Consider the following 19,676-nt stretch of genomic DNA (forward strand, 5'->3'; position numbering starts at 1 on the left):
CTTTTTCACAAACGATAAATATATACACACAATACTTACAATTCTTTATAACAGCTAACATTTAAAAAGCCAAGGGGGGGGGCATTAATAATATGTATATGTCAAGTATAATTTGCTAAGGTGCAAGATTGTTGACCTGGAAGTTACCTGGATTGTTACAGGAAGTGTTACTGACCTTTGTTTTATGAGGTGATATGCTTTTTATTTTCTTTCACAACTGAACATGAAGTGTAGAATGTCTATCTTTTAAATTGCAGGTCCAAGTCACCACATTAAAGCCCCCAATGAGAGTAAATTTCAAATACGTCAGCCACAAGCGTTACAAAATAGTTTTTTGGAAGCTGCCAATTAAGTTGACTAAACTGAACATCAAGAATGGAATTTTCTAAAAAATTATAATCCCCAAAGTTTGCTTGCACCAAAGAAAAGGAGGTGAAGGAACGGATTTCTGGATGCAGAAATCTCGGCTTGCTGAGCCACGGAAACTCAGGTTTACACCGTTCTTGGAAACAGACCATCTGCAACAGGATGTTACTTTTACTTGGAAAGTGGTGGTGGTGTGCCACTGTTGTGTGTTCCCTGTCTGAGGTTTCAAGAGGCTGGTACACACTGCCTTCCTCTGACAGTTCTTCCTTGGTCTTTCTTTTTGAGGAACCATCCTCAGATCTCCCCCTTCTCTAGACAAGCACTGGGAAGCGAGAGTTTCGCTTCTCGGAGACTCGAAGCCGAGAGGCCTGCCGGGAGAAACCCCCTCTCGCTGGAGGCGGCGTGGGCGTGTCACGTGACCTGCGCGCTGCCTGCCGGGAAGGCCAACGCTGCAGCCTCCTCATTCCCGCGCTTCGGCCTAGGAGGAAGGTATGGCCGCCCCACTCATGTTGGAGTTGGGCAGCGGAGGATGAACGCCCAAAGGGTGTGACTGCGTGTGAGGCGAGGCAGTGAGAGGGGGATGCTTACCTCGCAGGGTCTCTAGTGGGGCTGAAACGCTAGTGGGGAGGAAAGGGGAGGTGGGGTGGGAGGTGAGAAGCAAGGTAGGTGTGGTGGCCTGAGGGCCCGGCGGGAAGAAAGAGAGGGTGAGGAGAAAATGATTGCTTGAGGCCGAGAGGTAGTACTTGGTAATGACGATGGCTCCAGCGCATCAGGTTGCACAGCCAGGGTTCGGGGCTGTGAACGGTATTTATTGAAGGCGGACCCCAGTCTCTTGACGAGGTTCAGCTGAGGCCTTAAAGTGAAAGTGGTGAAAGTGTTAGTCGCTCAGACTCTTTGCGACCTCATGGACTTTGACCCCCCAGACTCCTCTCTCCATGGGATTCTCCAGGCAAGAATGCTGGAGTCGGTTGCCATTTCCTCCTCCAGCTTATCTTCTTGACCCAGGGGTGGAACACAGGTTTCCTGCATCGCAGGCAGATTCTTTATCTTCTGAGCCACCAGGGAAGCCCAAAACTGTGACGGAGGAAGTCATCTGTTTTTTACAGAAGCAGAATTACCTAATTAAAAGAGTTTTGATTTGATATACATGCATGTTCTTTGAATGAGGCGAGAAGAGGTGTAAAAGGAAAAGGGAAGAGAAAGAGGAAGGGAGACGAGAACAAATCTCATGTTGGCTTCCCTGAAACAGTCTCAGACTTCCCAAGGCAGAGCAAGCACTACTGTGCATGTGTTGTATTTTTTTTTTTTTTTTACAAATTAATGTTATAGCGCTTAAGTTTACATATTAGAAAGATACTGACAGCAATGTAGAAGCACAGTTTGGAGTTTGCCAAACAGACATCTTTATTGTTTGTTGCTGCTGTCTTTCTGTCATATATATGATTCTTAAATATGACTAAGCAAACAAGATTCATTACAATATTCCAGGTCCACATAGTTTCTCAAAAAGCAAGCAAATTGATAACTTGAGTGTTGACAGGAATTCTCATCTATTAAGATGAAGAGATTATATCATTCTAGGTTTCAACATTTTCCAAGTTTAATCTTTCAGGCTCACAGGATAGTTATCTTCAGAATTTTTGGGAAAGCAATTTAAAACTAAAATTTAATGCTATATGAAGGTAAGATAGGACGTAGAAAGAGAAGTCTATTTTAGACTAGAAAAGATCTTGGTTCTTCTAGTCTGGCCTAGTTTTACATGTTTGCATTTGGTCAGCTATCTCTGCCTCTGTTTTTTCACATCTGTAAAACTGAGATTGAATTAGGTGAACTATAGGATTTTTTGGGCTTCCCTGGTGGCTCAGTGGTAAAGAATCTGCCTGCCAATGAAAGAGGTGCGAGTTTGATCTGTGGGTCAAAGATCAAACTGTGGGTCCAGAAGATCCCCTGGAGAAGGCAGTGGCAACCCACTCCAGTATTCTTCCCCGGAAATCCCATGGACAGAGGAGCCTGGCTGGCTACAGTCTCAGACACATCGTAAGTTGTAAGTCTCAGACACGAATTAGCGACTAAACATCCAATCAGCAAGATTTGTTTCAACATTAAGATTTTGTGAAGGCAGAAAAATCTTTAATGAATCCTGAAACAAAGTAGAAAGTGCCAAAAGAGACTAGTTTGATTGTAGAGGGAGTAGGGGAAATCACCGGACTGGTAGGCTGGCCGTAGGTGCTCTACCACACAATTTGAACTTTTTCTGGAGCAGTGAATGGTTAAGGAAAGGTTCTTTTGAGTGTAGGAATGCAGTAATCAGAGTTTTGAAAGATTGCCCAAACAGCAATTGGTAGGATGGAACAGTGGAAGGATAATTTGAGTAGTTTAGGTAAGTGTTGAATAATGAGAGCTTAAACTAACAGTGACAGGAGGAGTGGAAAGACAGGGAAGGATTCAAGAGAGCTGTATTGTGGAGTTTGCACCTAAAATTGGCATTGCTCTAAACTTTGCAGTTCCTGCCTCCAGAATATGATGGCGAGTCACCTTGTAAAACCTGATACTAGAAATTGCAAGAGACCAAGAGAGTTAGAGGTAATCTTTATGCTTGTGGAGCTTTACTCTTTTATATACTTCTCAAATTTCTTCATTTAAGATAATTCTGTTGATAAGTGGAATTTAATGCCTTCATATTCCCAGAGCTGGTGTTGTCCCAGCAGGAACCATGTTGATTCCAGCAGCCTTTTCACTAAGTATAGGCTTCCAGGAAACTAGTGGGAGGTTTCTTTGTGGTAATTTGTGATCTAGAGACAGAAGTGGGTTCATGCCTTTTGATATGTAGCACTTTAAATAATCATTTCAATATATATTAATAAATAGGATACTTAGGTACTGTACCTACTGATATTTTTTGAAAAAGAGTACTATATCCTGCCACTTTTCACTGCTGCCCCTACCAATTGATCTGTTTACATTTGAGACATTATTTGTTCCCTTAAAGATTATGTTAGCTTGCAAAAATTTGCAAGCATATAGCTATTACCCAAATGAAAGTTTTGCTCGTTTGCTACGGCAGCATCTGCTGGCTCAAGATACAGGAAACTTTTTCATCAGGGAATTAATAGCATTTTCAAAGTTTAATGTAAACTTACAATAAAATGAACAAGTGATTATTGGGCCTAAATTTCCAGCATGCTTGCTTTTTTCTGAAAGAGGTTTTATTTGCCTTTTTTTTTACAAAATGTTTATATCTTAAAGATCTTATTAACTGTTTGCCTATTTCCTTTACTTTCTTCTGTTAGCCTCAAATGCCAGATAGTCCACAGCTGTCCTCTCTTGGAAAATCAGATTCTTCTTTGTCTGAAAGCTCTGGACTATTTTATAAAGATGAAGCCCTGGAGAAAGACTTGAATGGTGATGTGTAAAGTGCTTATATTTCTATATGTTGATTTTGTAATGTGGAAGCTATATTATAGTTCATAACTTAGTGATTTTTTTAAACAGATATGAGCAAGGAAATTAATCTAATGCTGTCAACATATGCAAAGATCTTAAGGCAAGTACTTATGGTATATTCTTTTGAGTCTTTATTTTAGATATAGAAGTTTCCTTCTGGAAGCTCCATGATGGGAAGTTTAGCTCAGGGTCTAAAAAACCTATCTGGTAATTATTATTTTTAGATTTTTTATTCTACCTGTTTCTTAGATTAGCTGGTTATTTTCAAAGACTAACTTTTCCACTAAATATCCTTTGTTTTGATACTCTCAGAGCTGAAATGAGGCTGGATATATTTTGTTTTCTGATTAGATGATAAAACACTTAAAATTTTATGAAAAAATTTTCAGAAAAATACCATTTGGTGAAGTTAACTGTAATAATAGAGTGATACTGAAGACAAAGCAAATATTTATATTTATGAAATATTAAACATTATCAATATATATTTGAAGGCTGAATTTAAGAATTCTGTTGACCTGAAACTATCATGTTTTATAAGGTGTTTTTTGGAGAACTACTGGGCAGTCACTGTATTTAAAAGTAATGGTTTGTGTGGCTGTTAAAATAATGTATGTAGTTTAATATTAGAATTATAATGTATAAGATACACATTCTGCTGTGTCAAGGGACTTTGAATAGTCAAAAATATTTGTGGAACTAATTTAACATATTGAGCAGTGTTGGTAAATTAATGAAGCCGACTATTGTACAAAGCCATTTAAATGAAATAGCTAACAAATATAACATAATAAAGCATATCACTTTGTTGGTGTGTTTAGGTATTATGAGTATTTGGTTTAACATAAAACCTTTTTTTCCCTTAGTGAGAGAGCAGCAGTAGATGCATCTTATATTGACGAGATAGATGGACTCTTCAAAGAAGCCAATACTATTGAAAACTTTCTAATACAGAAAAGAGAGCTCCTGAGACAGAGGCTTACAGTGATTGCAAACACACTACACAGATAAAATTGTGTACTTAAAATAAGCTGAGAATTTAAGCTCATTATTGGGTTTTTTTCCATTTTTTTTTTCATTATCGTTTTAATGAAAGAATGACATTTGTGCTCAATGTGCTCTAGTTGTTAAAAAAAAAAATTACACCTTAAATGTAGAAGGGGAAACCTTTAAAATTTCTTTCCTAGATTTAAAAGCATTAAGATGGACATTAATATGAAGTATGTAGCCTTTCTTTTGAAGTCTGATATTTGGCATATTTTGTAAAAGTGTAAACTTTAAATTTTTTCTTAAACATCCTAGCCTTTCTTAAATTTCTAAAACAAGACTCAGTGGATTAATTTGATAATATTTAACAATATTCTACTTTTTCTTTTAGAATATTTTGTTTAAACAGTAGATAGAGATTTAAGGTGTCTTTCATGGTTAGCATTGAAAAGAAATTAAAACCCAAAAGTAATCTGTCCAGTTTCTCAATATGTAAACTGTGATATTGCTATTTAATATTACCATTTGATTATTTTCACTAATATTATTATACAATGTTAATAAAAATTTGTTTTATTATCATGTTGTTTTTATTATCTATGTTGGAGAAGGAAATGGCAACCCACTCCAGTATTCTTGTCTGGAAAATCCGATGGACAGAGGAGCCTGGTGGGCTATAGCTCATGGAGTCACAAAGAGTTGGACACGACTGAGCGACTGAGCACAATAAAAATTTGGCTTCAAATTATTATCTTGTGGTAAAATAAAAACTAGAAATTTCTAACTAGAACTTTATATGAATTGACTTTTTTACACATTAACAGTATCAATGGTGCAGTTAATGAAGTATATTTAGAAGCCTTAGCAAGCTATGTGGTATGGGATAAAGATTAGTGGTCCAAAAGTAAAGAGATTGGTTAAACAAGTCAGCCTTAGTGCGTCATTTCAGTCCTGTTATAATTCAGGAATTGAATTTGGACTAGGAAATCTCTAATATTTTTCTAGCAAAAAAATCCTCCCTTTGAGGAGAGTTTGGGGAGAATGGATACATGTATATCTGTGGCTCAGTTCCTTCACTGTTCACCTGAAACTCACATTATTGATCAGCTATACTCCAATACAAAACAAAAAGTGTTTTTTAAAAAAATCTTTACTTTGTTGGAAGGTACTACGACTTTAATGAAAACTTTGAATATGTTATATATAATTTATATAATAACTAAATTGATCAGATTTTAAAAAATCACAACATTCACTGTTCAATCATACAGATAATTCTATTATGTATGTGTTTTGCCTATATATGTAATCACAAATTTGCATATATATTTAGACAGTACCACAGGGAATTGGTGTTCCTCAGGTGGACAGCATGTTTGCCCTGCTACCTTCTAAATGTTAAAATCTCATTTCATCAATTACTACCTTAAGGCATATGTACCATGTAAGATAAATATTCATACAAGAAAGGATTGAAAGGATTGAAAACAGTAATGTAATATTTACTAAGTATATTGGTTACAGTAGAAAACTTACTTGGCTCATAGGCAGATATGTTAATGGCACAGGATAGGTTGGAGGTCAGTAAAGATTAGAAATAGGATTTTAAAAACTAAATGCAACAGGAAGACTATATTTGAGTTGGTATGACAAATCAGCTGGATTTTGAGTTGTTCTGTTGCCTTACAGAGTTCTTTAATGTTTAACTGTGAAAATGACTGCTAGCTTGGGCAGAAGCTAGCAACATTAAGAAATGTTCTTGAGTTATTTTTTCTTAAATATTTATTGTTAATGTAAAAGATAAGGCTAGCATTGTTTCAGAGTAGATTTTGATTTCATATTATATTTGTTATACCTTTTTTTTTTCTTTTTACTGTGCCATATGGGATCTTAGTTCCCTGACCAGGGATGAAACCATGCCTCCTGCATAGGAAGTACAGAGGCTTAACCACAGGACGGCCTGGGAAGTTCCAATACTTATTATATCTTAATAGTTTCACCATTGCTCAGTATCTGGTTCTTCCCCGTGCAGGTTAAATTTGATCATTTCATTGGGGATGTGTTTAAGACTGGGGAATGACTTTTAGTCATAATGTTATTTACTGGTCAGAACAGACACCTCCTAGGGAAGAAGTTCATGAAAGTCTAAATCAGGCTTATTTTTTAATCAAACTTGATATCTTTGGTACCATCCACATGAGAATAATTATCTTAACAACTGGAAATATGCTATTGCAGGAGTATATTTGCCCTTTAATTTATACTTATCACTCATTTCAGTAAAATTTTGTAAGTTTATGTTATTTTTCAATAATTACAAATCAAAATATATATTGAATTTCTTTATATCATGATCTGCTAGACACTGTAGGGAGTACAGAACTCTTTGTTCTCCCTTCTGACAAGTTTAACCACTCCTTTTTTTTTAATTTTAAATTTATTTAATTGGAGGCTAATTACTTGACAATATTGTGGTGGTTTTTGCCATACATTGACATGAATCAGCCATGGGTGTACATGTGTTCCCCATCCTGGACCCCCCTCCCCATCCCATCCCATCCCATCCCTCAGGGTCATCCCAGTGCACCAGCCCCGAGCACCTTGTCTCATGTATCAAACCAAGGATGTTGTTTCATGCATCGAGGGGAGTGGCTTGATGAAATTGATACCCTGGGTCAGCTGACTTAATCAGTGGACAGATCTGAAAGAGGAAAGTATACAGAGGGAGACCACTACTGGTGGTCCAATTTCAGTATTTCAAGCAGCAACTTATCATAAATAGGGATACTTGTCCTGAAAATGAGACTAAGAGAGATTGTACATGTTTTGAAACCCCACCCCTCAACTGGGCTGGCGATCTGTTTCATATATGATAATATACATGTTTCAATGCTATTCTCTCAAGTCATCCCACCCTTGCCTTTTCCTACAGAGTCCAAAAGACTGTTCCTTACATCTGTGTCTCTTTTGCTGTCTCACATATAGGGTCATTGTTACCATCTTTCTAAATTCCATATATATTCATTAATATACTGTATTGGTATTTTCCTTTCTGATTTACTTCACTCTGTATAATAGGCTCCAGTTTCATCCACCTTATTAGAACTGATTCAAATGCATTCTTTTTAATGGCTGTAATCACTCCTTTCTTGAAATACACTTACATGTCTTTGCTAGGAGGACATGTTATATCAATGTTAAAAGTATTTCCTGGAACACCAGGAATTCCCTGGTGTTCCAGTGGATAAGAACCCACTTGCCAATGTAGGAGACATGGGTTCAGTCCCTGGTCCAGGAAGATTCCACATGTCACGGACCAACTAAGCCCATGTGCCACCACTACTGAGCCTACATACAGGCTCTAACTATTGAATCCCATGTGCCTAGAGCTTATGTTCCACAACAAGGGAAGTCACCGCAGTGAGAAGCCCGTGCACTGCAGCTAGAGAAAGCCCGTGTGCAACAATGAAGACCCAGTGCAGTCAAATAAATTCTGTGGCACTGCTATTAACTCCTTTTAGTGGGAGTTATTAGAAGGCTTTGGTAAGGGGCTCACAGAGGTAGATTTTGAAATGGGTTTTTGAAAAGGAAAGAAGGAGGGTATTTCAGGCAGGGTGAAGTTTGTTTAAAGGCACCGAAGAATAAAAACACTTGGCAAATCATTTTACCGGACCGAGAATTCACAAAAGGGAATAGTGTATCATCTACACTGCTAGAGAGCAGGATAGAATCTGTTCTCAATTTGTAGCACAGTATTAGGTAGATTGGAGCTCAGAAATATTTGTTATATTAATAAAATGATGTATGGTTATTCGTTTTTAAGGGTATACCTTCACAGGGCTTTATTCATATTAGATTTTTGAGAATGTTTTGTAAATTAAATGACTAGGAAACGAAAGAAGAAATGCTAGAAGGGCAGAGAGACAAAGGATGAAAGGTAGATTGTGGTCAGATTGTAGAGTCTTGTTGACAGATTAAATTTGGACTTTATTCTGTAAAGGAAATCTGAATCATTCAGAGGGAAGGAGTGGCACGATGAAATTGATACCCTGGGTCAGCTGACTTAATCAGTGGACAGATTTGAAAGAGGAAAGTTTAGAGAGGGAGACCACTATTGGTGGTCCAATTTCAGTATTTCAAGCAGCAACTTATCATAAACAGGTTGTAGGGATACTTGTCCTGAGAGTGAAACTGAGAGAGATTGTACATGTTTTGAAGCCCCACCCCTCAATCCCCAACCCCACCCCCTCCTATTCTGTCAGTGAGCCAGGGACAGCCCAGGAAGTGAGTTTTTGACTGCCAGTCAGCGTGAGGATTTGGGAAACACAGGATCTGCTGCTGCAGAACTCAACACAAAAATGTTTTCTCAAATCTTTCTACGTTCTGTCAGCAGCTTTTCTACCATTGCACTTGATTTCCTTTCTAGGATAGTACGCCGGATCCCAGGTAGGGAATTTGCCCCTTCCTTCTCCTCTCTCTGCTTTTCCTGAACTTAGGACTCTGTGCCTCTTTCTTGAAGAATACCAGGGGCTTCTGAAGTTTCTCAGTCTGTGTGGAACAGATTCAGGCAGTAACACTGCAGAGGTGGGAGTTAAAGGAGATTGAGCCAGGATTTGTCTACTTGTTGTCAGGCAAACAGCCTTTCTGATTGTAGATTTTATGCAACATACAGGGGCGGGATTCAGGGTTTAGAAATTCTCTTGGATCTGCAATAGGAAGAGTATTCACTATTTAGAACTTTCTCGACTAAAAATCACTGCTACATGTTCTAATGTAAATGTTTGGTTCTTCTATTTGCATTCTGGTGGACTGCTTTAAAAATTCTATGTATTGTTTTGTAGCTTTCTACTGAAGCTACAACCTGTTACCTGATTTTATTTCTTGAAAATGGCTGATACAGAGCTACTAGAAATCATACTGATATGCACTAAAAACTTTAAAGTTGTTTAATTCAATAATGTAGTGCTTGCTGTATGCAGGGCAGTGTATTAGGTACTGGGTTGGGAACAAAAACAAGACTGTGTACTCAGTACAGGGTGTAGAAGTTATAAGGTATATTCATCTTTGTCACATTAGATAGAATAAGGTAAATGCCACACGAGAGCTAAAACAGATGCTGTGTGGTTTCAGACTAAGGAAAATCAGTTCTTACTATAAAATGGGAATATTGTGTTTATGAAGCAGGTGATATGGGCACTACATATTGAAGGATGAGTAGGCACTCCATCACCTCAAGGAAATGAGAAATATTCTAGGTGAGGAAGAGTGTACAATTATAATAAGAAGACCTGAAGAGCGGACCAGTTTGGCTGGAGGGGAAGGTGTTAGTGAGAGGCAGATCTGGACAGGTGGGCTGCTGTAAGCCTGTGCATTGCATCAATGCCTGGCCAAGTAGTTTAGACCCTATTTGGTAGACAGTGAGGAATCATTAGGAAAGGTTTTATGGAGGAATTTATGATATAATCAGATCTGTGCTTAGAGGATTAGTAGCAGTGCTTCCTGCTTTCACATTATAGTACACATAGAAAATGATATTTTTACCTCACACAGGAGTAAACTGGATGGGATCTGGAGCCCCATGAGCTGCTGACAGCTGAAGGTGATTGACTTGGGGCCTGTAGCCATATTAAGGGCTAAGCAGGGCACAAGAGCCCCATAAGCTCTGGCATAGATGTGTATCATGTGTAACAATGTCCCATTGTTCAGGCCCAGTTTGTGTATGGAGGATGATTGGAGGAGGAGAAGGAGGAGGGGGAGGAGGTGCCATTCTACGCAAGCCAGCCAAGAAGTCCTTTGTCATGGTAATGTTTCAACTTAGTGTTAGTAACCTTTTACATAATGTTTTTTGTTCTTTCCCTCTTTCCCCGAAGTTTCAGTAGTAAACATGGTTCACAGACAGAAAGGGCAGCAGTGTCGGAAGGTCTTCTTTTGGAGGCAGGATGAAAGCCCAAGTTTGTTGGCTGATGTTTATGCATAATTCTGCTGGGCCCACACACAAAGGAAGGACTTCATAACCTAAAGAAATGTTAATTAGTTTTTCTTTCTCCCAAGGGTGTGAGGGTTCCAGGGAGGGGGCATATGGGTGGAGTCACTGGTTGATACCTTCTATCTTTTCTCTGTCTATTTTATGACCTGCAAAAAAAGGGGGGTTGGGTAAGTAAGCCCAGTTGAGTCTGATTAATCAGAGCTCGAATGAGGGGAGGCATAGGCTAGCAAGCTGAAAATTGCCAGGAAAATGTATTCAGGACTCCGAGGCATTCCCTGTTGAGAGATCAAATCTTCAGCTTTATTAGTAAGGGTTTTTATTTGTCCCCAAGTGGGGAGATCATAGGTTTGATGCATAGGGTTGATGCGCTTTCTGGAGATCTTTAGAGCCACATGGCCCCTATTGGAATTTCTTCCTCTTGGGGTTCTTGTTGTTTTGTCTCCATTTTGAATGCTGGGGGCCCCCTTGGGTCGAATTTTCCAAGGAAAAAGTTTGTTGGATCCATCTGGGGAAATGCAAGCATATCCCTTTCCCCGTAAGATTAATTTCCCAGATTTCTATTATTGAACCCATCTTGGTACCAAATGGGCAGAGGAAAAGAAGTGTCCTTCAATTCCTTGAAATGTCTTTCTGCTCTTGTAAACAAATAAAGCTGTATTAACAATAGTTATAGGTTTAGAAAATATCTTATGTTGGAATCTAATAAAGTCTGCTTTAGATAAGGAAGACAGTAGTGTTCCTGTGTATTCCCCCTTCTTTAATTTTTTTATTTGTAACTTTAGTGTGTGATGTGTTCATTCGACTATGTCTTGTGTCTGTGGATTATAAGGAATACCTGTAATAAGTTTAATAGAAAAAGATTATAAAAATTGTTTAAAGTGTCTAGAAATATAGGCAGGGCCATTGTCTGTTTTATTTATTTATTTTTTTTTAACTTTACAAAGATGTTTATTTGTTTCATGGAACTTAAGCTGCTCATTTTGTCAGATTAAAAAATTAGAGGTGAACAATGGCTTACATTTCTAAAATAGATAATCAGTTCTATTCCCCTAGTTCCATAAAAACAAGGTAAATACAAGCGATCTGTACATCTTGCTGGTGAATTCACATAATGCTCTAGTTCCCTGATCCTTTGACTTTCTCTCCTCTAGTTACTCTGTTCTGTTTTGACCACTGGCCACAGGAGTGGAGTGGCGTTGGGGCTTAGATGTGAACGCTATGGCTATTTGGTATGATAATTTATTGCTTGCCCTTTCAGTCCACTCTCATTTCTCCAAACACAGAATCAAAGTTTGAGATTTAAGCCCTTAAACTTGGAGGAATTCCTGCGGGCTTTTTTGCATAGGCATTACTCAGGATCTGAATGGGTAGGGAGGCTGATGAGGAAGGTGGTTAGGAGCCCAAAGCTAACTGTTCCCATAGAGACAGCAACACAGAAGTGCTGGTCCTGCCCTCACAAGGAATTACCTAGCACTGGCGTCTTCATTTTGTTCTACTGTGTCCATGGTCTTTGGAATTAGACCCCAGAAAGACAGTTCCAACTTTAAATGGCTAAAACTTCTTGGCAATGGGCTAATTGCTTTAAAAGGGGAGAAAACATCCCATATACTTTAAAGATCTTGCAACTGGAGACTCTGTCTCATGAAGATACTTTTAAAAGTTAACTGAAATAACTGATTGATGTGGATTACTAAGGTCTAACTGGGAAAATGTCAATAGTCAGAGCTCAGTAAAACCAGGATGATCAGTTTACAGTTGCTTTAGTTTTCTGATTGTCACAAGTGTAGTTAATCAAACCAAAAAACTAAAATAAAATCTGGGAGCCAGAAAGATAAACACAACCCCTCATCCATGGCAGAGGGACAGACTGGTTACACTGGGGTTCCTGGGTTTGGAGCAGGTGCCCTGCAGGAACCTGGCCCGGGGGGGCAGCTGTCAGGGACGCTGAAGCCTACCAGAAGACATTCCCTCTCTGTTGCCTGCTTCTGACTATTCCGCAGAGAAAGTCTCAGTTTGAGTGTGTGTGCTTCGATTTCTATTCTTTTTTTTTTTCGATTTCTATTCTTAAATGTCCCTAACAGAGACTGTGGGGTCTCAGGTCACACCTCCTTTATCTGGTAAACTGGCTCCATCCCTCCCCCACTTGTAATATTACTGTATTATATATTTTGTAGTTGCCTTATTTACAGCAACTGCTAGTAACTTTCCTTTTTAGTGATACAAAATCTTTTTTTATACACATAATTTTAACTCAATTAAAAAACAGAAGTAGCAACTTAGTGTAAACATTGTGACAGTGATTCAGGAATGTCTGAAGTCTGAGACAGGGTGAGTTAGGCCAAGACTGTCTCAGCTTTCCGTATATATGCAGCGGAGCCAACTGATGCCATTACAATTGGGCAAAGTTTCCGTTTTTTACCTAAAGAGACAAATGATTCTGACCTACTTTAATTATGAAATTTGCGAAAAACCAGCTGAGGCAGGCTCTACTTGTCCAGATTTGAAGATGTTTGGGAATCAATGAAACATACCAGAAATACTTGTTTGTTCCTTTTCCCCAAACAAGTGTAATGAATGTCAAAGTGTTGATGCTAACTTAGATACTGATGACACGTTTGGAAGTCCTCAATTCTGCTCCATTAATTGTAGCACTGGACTCCGTTTTGCATAGTATTGCATATTAAACTGCAGGCAGCCTGACAAGTAAGGGAGGAAGGGGAATTTTAAAAATCAGCGTAATGAATCACTACCCTTTAAGAATTTGAGCAAAGAGGAACCCCTGAGGCTCTTGCAGGCAGACCCTCACCAATGGTCTTCTGGAAGGAACATTTCCTGGCTGACAGTTTTGTCTGAGATGACAACTCATTGATGGTGTTCTGCTGACATTTTTTGAGTATGCGGACAAGCCCTGTGATGAATAGCGTTACCCAAACTTTAAAGCAGAAAAACTACAATGATTTGAAACCCTGAATTTTTGCTGGCAAAAGTAAATCTTATTCATGAGAATGCAACAATTAGCCCCTGCTACCCACCCACCACAAAACCTACATCCTAAAACCAGTCTAGCATGTGTCATTTAAAAGAAATAGGTTTTCAGGTCCACAGTTGATGAGTTCATCAAGGCTTTACCGCTGGAGGTTTAAAAATTCCCACTTTCCGAAAGTATCTGACAATCAAGGGCACGGAAACTAAGGTAATACTGATCCTCACGGGTGCGAACAGCTTGTGGATGGCATAGGCCGCCACAAAGGTGCTTGTACCGGCTGCCATTTTCGACTGGACCAGTGACTCTTTAAAGCCGAGTTTAAGCAGGACGGTTGACATGTCCACTCCACTTGAAATAACCATGTAAAACATTCCCAAGGAGATTAATGAGATTCCAATGTGCAGTGACACTCCCACGGCACCATATTCTTGAAAAATCTTTTTCAGCTGCTGCGACTTGCTTAGCTTTTTCTCCTCTGTGCCCTTGATATAGCTGCCTGTGGGTGCAGTGATTTTGCTGGGGTCCTGGCGGCCCTGGTAGTTCCCCCGGGCGGCGCGCAGCAGCTGGGCGTCCGGCCCGGGCCCGAGCCATGGCAGGAACACCGGCGGGGGGACACAGGGGGCAGCGGCGCCCAGGAGCCAGGTGGCGCGGCACCGAACCCGGGCGCCCACCCGGCCCACGGGGCTCAGCAGCACCAGCAGCCCGGCCATGGTGCGCAGAGCCCTGCGCTGCCCTAGCAGCAGACCGCCCTTGTCTGTTTTAATAGAACTAGGAGTTTATGGTGCAGGTCTTTACATTTTTTAATACAACAACTGAATATATAGAGTCAGAGACTATATTAATGGGGTAAGGATGTAGGCAAATAACTTGAAAAAAAGCATATAATTCATTTTGTTGAGCAGAATGAAATTTAGTATAAAAAGACTATATTTTTTGAGAGACCAGAATGAAGCTTTCGCGTTTTTAGTCCCATCTATATAAAAGAAATGTGAGAATAAATTCAGTGTTTTTGAAGAAATTCCACAGCTTACCAGAAGGATAATGAAGTGAAATTTCTCCAAAATATTTTAGAAAAGCTAATTGGAAATTGGTAAAAGTTTGTAATGTGTTCTCAAATTGAGATTTATTTGTAATAAAGTTTTATTAAAGTATAAAGGAGATAGAGAAAGCTTCTGACATAGGCATCAGAAGGGGGCAGAAAGAGTGCCTCCCTGCTAGTCTTTAGCCAGGTGTCATATAACTACTAGCAGTCTGTTAATTAGAGAAAGGAAATGTCTCAAAACTGAAGAGAATAACACCAGGTCCCTCACCCAGAACATGCATTTTGAGATAACCTTGGCACCAGGTGAGTAGTCCTAGACCACAAAATGATTGACATGAATCTTGAAGAAAGGCAGGTTTCCAAGCAAATACAGTTTCATCAACATTGCTTAAGAGAACATTTGCAAGAGTAAAACATACCGGTTTGTCAAATTGTTTCTGAGTCTTAGGCAGAACCGACTTAAAGAAAGAATCTAGGGTAATTCATTAATATAGCTTAAGACAAACATTTCCATAAGAAAAATGCATTGGTTAACTCAGGGTTTGAGAATAGTTAACTTCAAGTGAAACCAGGTGTCATTATGGCAACACAGTATTTTAAGAGAAACCTCCTTTTAAATTTGTATAGAAAAGAAAAAAAAATCGCTAGTTTTTTTCCTCCTGCCGCTTGAGAGAGATAAAAATGTCAGACACTTGCAGCCTATTTTCTCCATTTGGAGACCCCTGGCCGTTAAATCAAACTAGATCAGCCAAGTAAAAGGCCGAAGGTTTGTGGGGTCAGGGGCCCAAAAAGTCCGGTAGGTATTCTAGAGGGGACTGCTTGAGGGTAAAGGAGAAAGTCATTTAGGGCTGGTATATTGAAGGCAGCACTGTCAGATGTTGAGGGTTTGAGGAAAAAGATGGAATTTGCCCCTGGTTTTTGTTGAAGGGGACCTGGGGTGTCTCCTGCTTGGAGTTTCCCAGAATAGGTCTCCCTTCACTATCAAATTTAGATTTACACTCTTTGGCCCAATGCATTTCTCTACGGCAGCGAAGGCAGATTTTTGGAGGTTTTTTTTTTTTTTTTTTTTTTCTTTAGCTTTCTTAGGGCAGTTCCTTTTAAAATGGTACTTATCTTCACATGTAAAGCATCCTTTATTTTCCTTTCCTTAAGGCAGCAACCATTGTTTCAGCTAGTATTTGCATCTTTTGAGTTTCTGATCCTATATTGTGACAAACCTTCAAATAATAGAAAATAGTCCCTGTCTCATGAATTGGGGCTATAGCCCTTTAACATTCCTAATTTGCATTATCATAAGCAAGTAATTTCTCTAGTCGCCTTTTAGCTTCTTCTCCAATTACCGTAGGGAAATAGCAGTTTCTAATCTAGCTAAGAAATCAACATACGTTTCATTAGGTCGCTGCAATATTTTAATGTAGCTACCTGTAGGCTCCCTTGAGTAATTTGATCCCAAGCTTCAAGGGCCACTGTTTTTAATTGATCATACAACAAAGGAGGGCATCATATTTGAGCTTCTATGGCATCAAATTGTCCAGTGCCAGTTAACATTTCAAAAGTAATTTGGTTTTGGGGAGCGCCAGCTCGAGCATTTTTGTTAGCATGATCTCTGGCTATATCTTGAAACCACATTGTCCATTGAAGATACTCTCTCTTGGTTTAAGGAGAGCTTTTATTAAAATTCACCAATCATAGGGAATAAAGATTCCAATAGAAGATGCCATAGCGTTTAGAATCTCTCTAGTAAAGGCTAATGTGGGCCGTACAAAGTTATGGCCTTTTTCACTTGTTGCATGTGAAAAAGGTTAACACCTTCATATTGAGGTGTTATTTGCCCTTGAGCATCAACATTTCTTAAAACTAGAAAGGTGGAGAAACCTTCAGCTTCAGAGACCTGTGATTGCAAAGCCAGCAACTCAGAGAGCCTCTGTTGCAAAGGGGGTAGATTATTTTTATTCAGAAAGGTGTTATCGGTTTTAATGTTAAAAGGTGTCTTAAGGGAGTCATTGTCAGAATCATTAGGTTCTCTCGAGGAAGAGACTTTGGGTTATGTGCCCTCCGGCAGGGGAGGAGCGCTTGGAGCAACCGGGGCAGGGTTGGTAGGAAAATCCTGAAATATCTTATGTTGTTCTAATTGGGCCTTTCGTAAGGTAGCATCGTCTAACTCATATTCATGTAACGAGTGTTCTCCCTGTTGCCGAATATCAGGAGGGCAGAATTCTGTAATGGCAGAATCACAGCTTCAGTGAGAGCCCACAGGGGCCAGAAATCTATCGGAATATGTTTTCCCTGTCTGACGGCTCGTTCAACATTCTTTTTGATGTGATGCCAAATTTCTAAATCAAAACTACCTTCATCAGGGAACCAAGGGTTACATTCAACCACTGTCTGAAGGCAAGCCTCTATTCACTGGCGTGAAACCAAAAATCCCTGAACTTTAAATAAGTGATAAACTAAAGTAGAAAAGTGATGGGGCTTTCCAGCTGTTTGACCCATGTCTTAATACTTACTAGCCTCAACAGGCCCTCTGGGGTCACTCTGTCCGAACCTTGCCACGTGTACCAGAGTCCCTGTTTCTGGGAGCCACTTGTTGGTCGTTTAATGGACCGGAACCTGGTGGTCTGGAGTCGACGATAAGAAAGTAAGAGAGAGAAAGAGGCTGATATCCCCTGGTTTACGTGGAGAGCCAATAAAACTCTGTTCTTAGAGCTTGCGCTGCTGCACGTAGGCACCAGGCGCCCTCTTGAAGGGGTGAAGGCACAGTGCGCCTTCTCCAGAGGGTCTTAGAAGCCCGGGCAAGAAAGTGAACTCAGTGGGCCTCCGCGCTCCAAGGAATTAGCCTGAAAGAGAGAGAGAAGGAAAGAAAGAAAGAAAGACATGGGGACCTAAGCTCTGATGGAGCAAAGGTGTTTTAATCAACATGGTGTGGACATATATACTGTCTTACAGGTAGTTATTCTCAGCAAAGATAAAGATTAAAATTCCAGACTTACAAAACATAAGGCGATCCCTATCAAAGACAGAGAGTTGTAAACAATCACTTTTTACCCTATGGTTCATAAAAAGGGAAGAGGGTACTTATCACCGTAATGAGAAATGCCTGGATTCCTCAGCCCCAGGAAAGGCATGCCTCTCCTCTTAATTCCTGAATATTCAGGAATTAATAAGGACCAGAGGATTCCTGACAGATCCAAAACAGCACACAGGAAGCCTCCTGTTAAATGCTTCCTGACGTATGGGATCACAAAGAGTTAGACATGACTGAGTGCATATACATGCACACAGACAAGATTACCAAAGGAGAGTGTTAAGATGAAAGGAGTCAATAAAGGGATTTATTCTGAAATTATCTACTATTACTATATTTAATTATGATAATAGACATGAGCAGGAAGGAACATGAACATGGGAAGTTTTACCCACCTTTTATACTCATTATCCCCATTTTATCATTGAAAAATCTGAGGCACAGAGTGATTAGTAGCTTGGCCATGGTTTTCAGCTAATAAGTAGGATGTTGGTATAAAGCAAACAAAGAAGGGGCAGAAAAGTTAGAAAAGTGCAATGTCTCAGAAGCTAAGAAAGAAAGAACATTAAAAAATGTTGATTACAACATCAAACACTAAGGGAAATATGAAGAGTGTATAAGAAACTGCCACCTGCATGCTGTGGAGTATGGAACATGCAAACATATAAACATGTAACTACTTCCTAAAGCGTTTTAAGTTGATGAATCTCTATTCAGACAAATGCCTGGTCAAGGTATTCATTTTACTTAAGTAAGAGGAGTAAAATACCCAACGTCAGGGAATTTATTGTAACCTAAGAAGGAGAATAAGGTAAATATGCATATAATAATAAAAGTAGTAAGATAAATACCAGAGGGCTTCCTTTTCTAAGTTTCAAAGCATCCTCTTGATACCTCTAATCTTGTGGCTCTCAAATTTTAGTATACATAAGATTACCTGCTTCTCCTACCTCAGAGATTCAGGGTCTTTTCCAATGAGTCAGCTCTTCGCATCAGGTGGCCAAAGTACTGGAGTTTCAACTTCAACATCAGTCCTTCTAATGAACACCCAGGACTGATCTCCTTTAGGATGGACTGGTTGGATCTCCTTGCAGTCCAAGGAACTCTCAAGTCTTCTCCAACACCACAGTTCAAAAGCATCAATTCTTCTGTGCTCAGCTTTCTTTACAGTCCAACTCTCACATCCGTACATGACCACTGGAAAAACCATAGCCTTGACTAGATGGACCTTTGTTGGCAAAGTAATGTCTCTGCTTTTTAATATGCTGTCTAGGTTGGTCATAACTTTCCTTCTAAGGAGTAAGCGTCTTTTAATTTCATGGCTGCAATCACCATCTGCAGTGATTTTGGAGCCCAGAAAAATAAAGTCAGCCACTGTTTCCCCATCTATTTGCCATGAGGTGATGGGACCAGATGCCATGATTTTAGTTTTCTGAATGTTGAGCTTTCAGCCAACTTTTTCACTCTCCTCTTTCACTTTCATCAAGAGGCCCTTTAGTTCTTCTTCATGTTCTGCCATAAGAATGGTGTTATCTGCATATCTGAGGTTATCACTATTTCTCCTGGCAGTCTTGATTCCAGCTTGTGCTTCCTCCAGCCCAGCGTTTCTCATGATGTACTCTGCATATAAGTTAAATAAGCAGGGTGACAATATACAGCCTTGATGTACTCCTTTTCCTATTTGGAACCAGTCTGTTGTTCCATGTCCAGTTCTAACTGTTGCTTCCTGACCTGCATACAGGTTTCTCAAGAGGCAGGTCAGGTGGTCTGGTATTCCCATCTCTTTCAGAATTTTCCACAGTTTGTTGTGACCCACACAGTCAAAGGCTTTGGCATAGTC

The 19,676-nt window shown here is 39.6% G+C and overlaps 3 protein-coding genes across 4 annotated transcripts in view; 2 read left to right on the forward strand and 1 right to left on the reverse strand.

Annotated features, from left to right (window-relative positions):
* Nucleotides 1–517: 517 nt before the first annotated feature.
* TEX12 (testis expressed 12) lies at nucleotides 518–5,453 on the forward strand. Its single transcript, XM_043481912.1, has 5 exons — nucleotides 518–855; nucleotides 2,871–2,949; nucleotides 3,657–3,768; nucleotides 3,859–3,910; nucleotides 4,677–5,453. Exons 2-5 carry the CDS (start codon nucleotides 2,887–2,889, stop codon nucleotides 4,819–4,821), a joined length of 372 nt encoding a protein of 123 aa, XP_043337847.1. The 5' UTR covers nucleotides 518–855; nucleotides 2,871–2,886; the 3' UTR covers nucleotides 4,822–5,453.
* A 3,634-nt stretch (nucleotides 5,454–9,087) lies between these two features.
* The window catches only part of BCO2 (beta-carotene oxygenase 2), a 72,024-nt gene continuing 61,435 nt past the window's right edge, over nucleotides 9,088–19,676 (forward strand). For both annotated transcript variants that reach the window (XM_043482283.1, XM_043482284.1), the window contains exon 1: nucleotides 9,088–9,243. In XM_043482283.1, coding sequence (XP_043338218.1) covers nucleotides 9,156–9,243 — 88 coding nt within the window. In that variant the 5' untranslated portion in view covers nucleotides 9,088–9,155. The remainder of the gene's footprint in view (nucleotides 9,244–19,676) is intronic.
* On the reverse strand, nucleotides 12,837–14,479 carry LOC122450115 (protein FAM210B, mitochondrial-like). The gene has a single exon (XM_043482285.1). The coding sequence runs from the start codon at nucleotides 14,477–14,479 to the stop codon at nucleotides 13,901–13,903; it is 579 nt and encodes a 192-aa protein (XP_043338220.1). The 3' UTR covers nucleotides 12,837–13,900.

Source organism: Cervus canadensis, chromosome 11 (genome assembly GCF_019320065.1).
Source record: "Cervus canadensis isolate Bull #8, Minnesota chromosome 11, ASM1932006v1, whole genome shotgun sequence".
NCBI classification, from domain to species: Eukaryota; Metazoa; Chordata; class Mammalia; order Artiodactyla; family Cervidae; genus Cervus; species Cervus canadensis.

Coding starts and splice junctions, on each gene's coding strand:
- TEX12 (XM_043481912.1), top strand. CDS start 2,887: ATGATGGCGAGTCACCTTGTAAAACCTGATACTAGAAATTGCAAGAGA. Junction 2,950..3,656: donor AGAGACCAAGAGAGTTAGAG/GTAATCTTTATG, acceptor TTCTTCTGTTAG/CCTCAAATGCCAGATAGTCC. Junction 3,769..3,858: donor CCTGGAGAAAGACTTGAATG/GTGATGTGTAAA, acceptor TTTTTTAAACAG/ATATGAGCAAGGAAATTAAT.
- LOC122450115 (XM_043482285.1), bottom strand. CDS start 14,479: ATGGCCGGGCTGCTGGTGCTGCTGAGCCCCGTGGGCCGGGTGGGCGCC.